A 1,536-nucleotide genomic window follows, 5' to 3' on the forward strand; every position below is an offset into this window, starting at 1 on the left:
TGCTGGCAGCTGGTTCCCTTCAGCAGGGCAGGCTGCAGGCAGCTTTCCTCCATCTGACACAGCTGCGGCTGCCCAGGGGAGCAATCTCGCTTTCCCAGAGCCTCCAAGTTAAAGGGCAAGAATTTCCTGCATGCCTTTTTTTTCTTCTTAATATTTTATTTTATAAGAAATTTCTGAGCTTGTGTGTGTGTTGTTTGTTGTTCTTACACGGAGACAAAAGGAAACGATATGTTAAAGCTGGGCCGTGCTGCAGGGCTGGGGCTCGCCCAGAGCATCGCTGCCCCAGAGCAGCCTGGAGCCTTCCCTGCTCCCTCTGCAGCCTCAGGGCATGGCCAGGACCAGCAAAGCCAAACGCACAGCCCCACTCAGGCCAGTGTGTTCAGTGGTGCACACCATGGGATAACACAACTGCTGCCTGACAGGAGCAAAGCTGGAGCGTGGAGAAGGTTTAAGGGACGTGGTGGGATGCAGGCAGAGGCAGCCCATGCTCGGAAAGCCAAGCCATGACACAGATAATTACTGAGCTCATTATTTTCATATGGAAATAGGCGTGTTGCTGAAGGCAGCCTGTTTATCCAGCTGTTCTGAACCCTCCCAGCGTCACTGCTTCTTGATGGAGGGTTTGGGTTCAGCAAATCTGCCCTTGAGGAGGTACCAGCTGGGTGCAGGAAGGGTTGATACTCCATTGAGGCTGTGGGAAGCCATGTCCTTTTCACTGAGCCCTGCAAAATGAAGCTTTTTTAGCCCCAGATAAGGATTTTCAGCCCCAAAAACCAGTGTTTGCTTTCTTCTAGTGCTGCTCTGCTGTTGCTCTGCAGCCAGGGCTTGGCTGTTTGGGTGAAGGGGTAGCAGAGTGGGTGGGATGGGACTACCAGCCCTCTGTCCTCCTGCAGGACATGCATCCCAAGAGGATTTGGGGGGGTCCCCATCCTCCCGTCCTTACCCTATACCTGGAGCAGGAAGAGGGTGAAGTGCACAACCCCAAAGACAAAGTGAGGGGATACCCAGGGCAGGGCTCCCCTGCAGATACAGAGAGAAAAAGACACATTGGGCATGACATACAAAGACACAGAGCCCACAGGGGATGAACCCTGCATGAAGCCATGTTTTCCCAGGGCTGGGCTGTTTTTTCCTTTAGAAAGAAACATCCCAGGAAAAGCCAGGGCAGTGGGAAGGTGGGTCCCATTGCCATGCAGCACATCTGAGGGGTCAGGAGAGGGGACGACAAATCATTTTGCTGTTTTGTGCCTCAATTTCCCCAAACTGATAAAGCTTTCCATGAGCTACAGCAGGATATCCACTGAAAATCCGATTCTAGCAAGACTTATGCCCTATGCTCTTTCTTTTCCTAGGTGACCGTGGCCAGAAGGGAGAAAAGGGGGACCGAGGCAGCAGCACAGGTAAGCTCTTGTTTGTGGCCATCTCCCCAGTGCTCCAGGCATGGTTCTGGGGGTGCTTGGAGGGTTAGGAGCCTGCGGGGCAGATGCCTGCTGCAAAGCAGGCAGAAAAGCAGCGGTAACTGCCAGGATGAGGCTG

At 53.4% G+C, this 1,536-nt stretch overlaps 1 protein-coding gene across 1 annotated transcript in view; it reads left to right on the forward strand.

The window, feature by feature from the left end:
• Positions 1–1,536, forward strand: part of SCARA5 (scavenger receptor class A, member 5) — a 34,646-nt gene that overhangs the window by 26,459 nt on the left and 6,651 nt on the right. Inside the window, exon 6 of the mRNA XM_010024026.1 lies at positions 1,353–1,400. Within this exon, the coding sequence (XP_010022328.1) occupies positions 1,353–1,400 (48 nt within the window). The remainder of the gene's footprint in view (positions 1–1,352; positions 1,401–1,536) is intronic.

This window comes from Nestor notabilis, unplaced genomic scaffold (genome assembly GCF_000696875.1).
Source record: "Nestor notabilis isolate BGI_N333 unplaced genomic scaffold, ASM69687v1 scaffold12651, whole genome shotgun sequence".
In the NCBI taxonomy this organism is placed as follows: Eukaryota; Metazoa; Chordata; class Aves; order Psittaciformes; family Psittacidae; genus Nestor; species Nestor notabilis.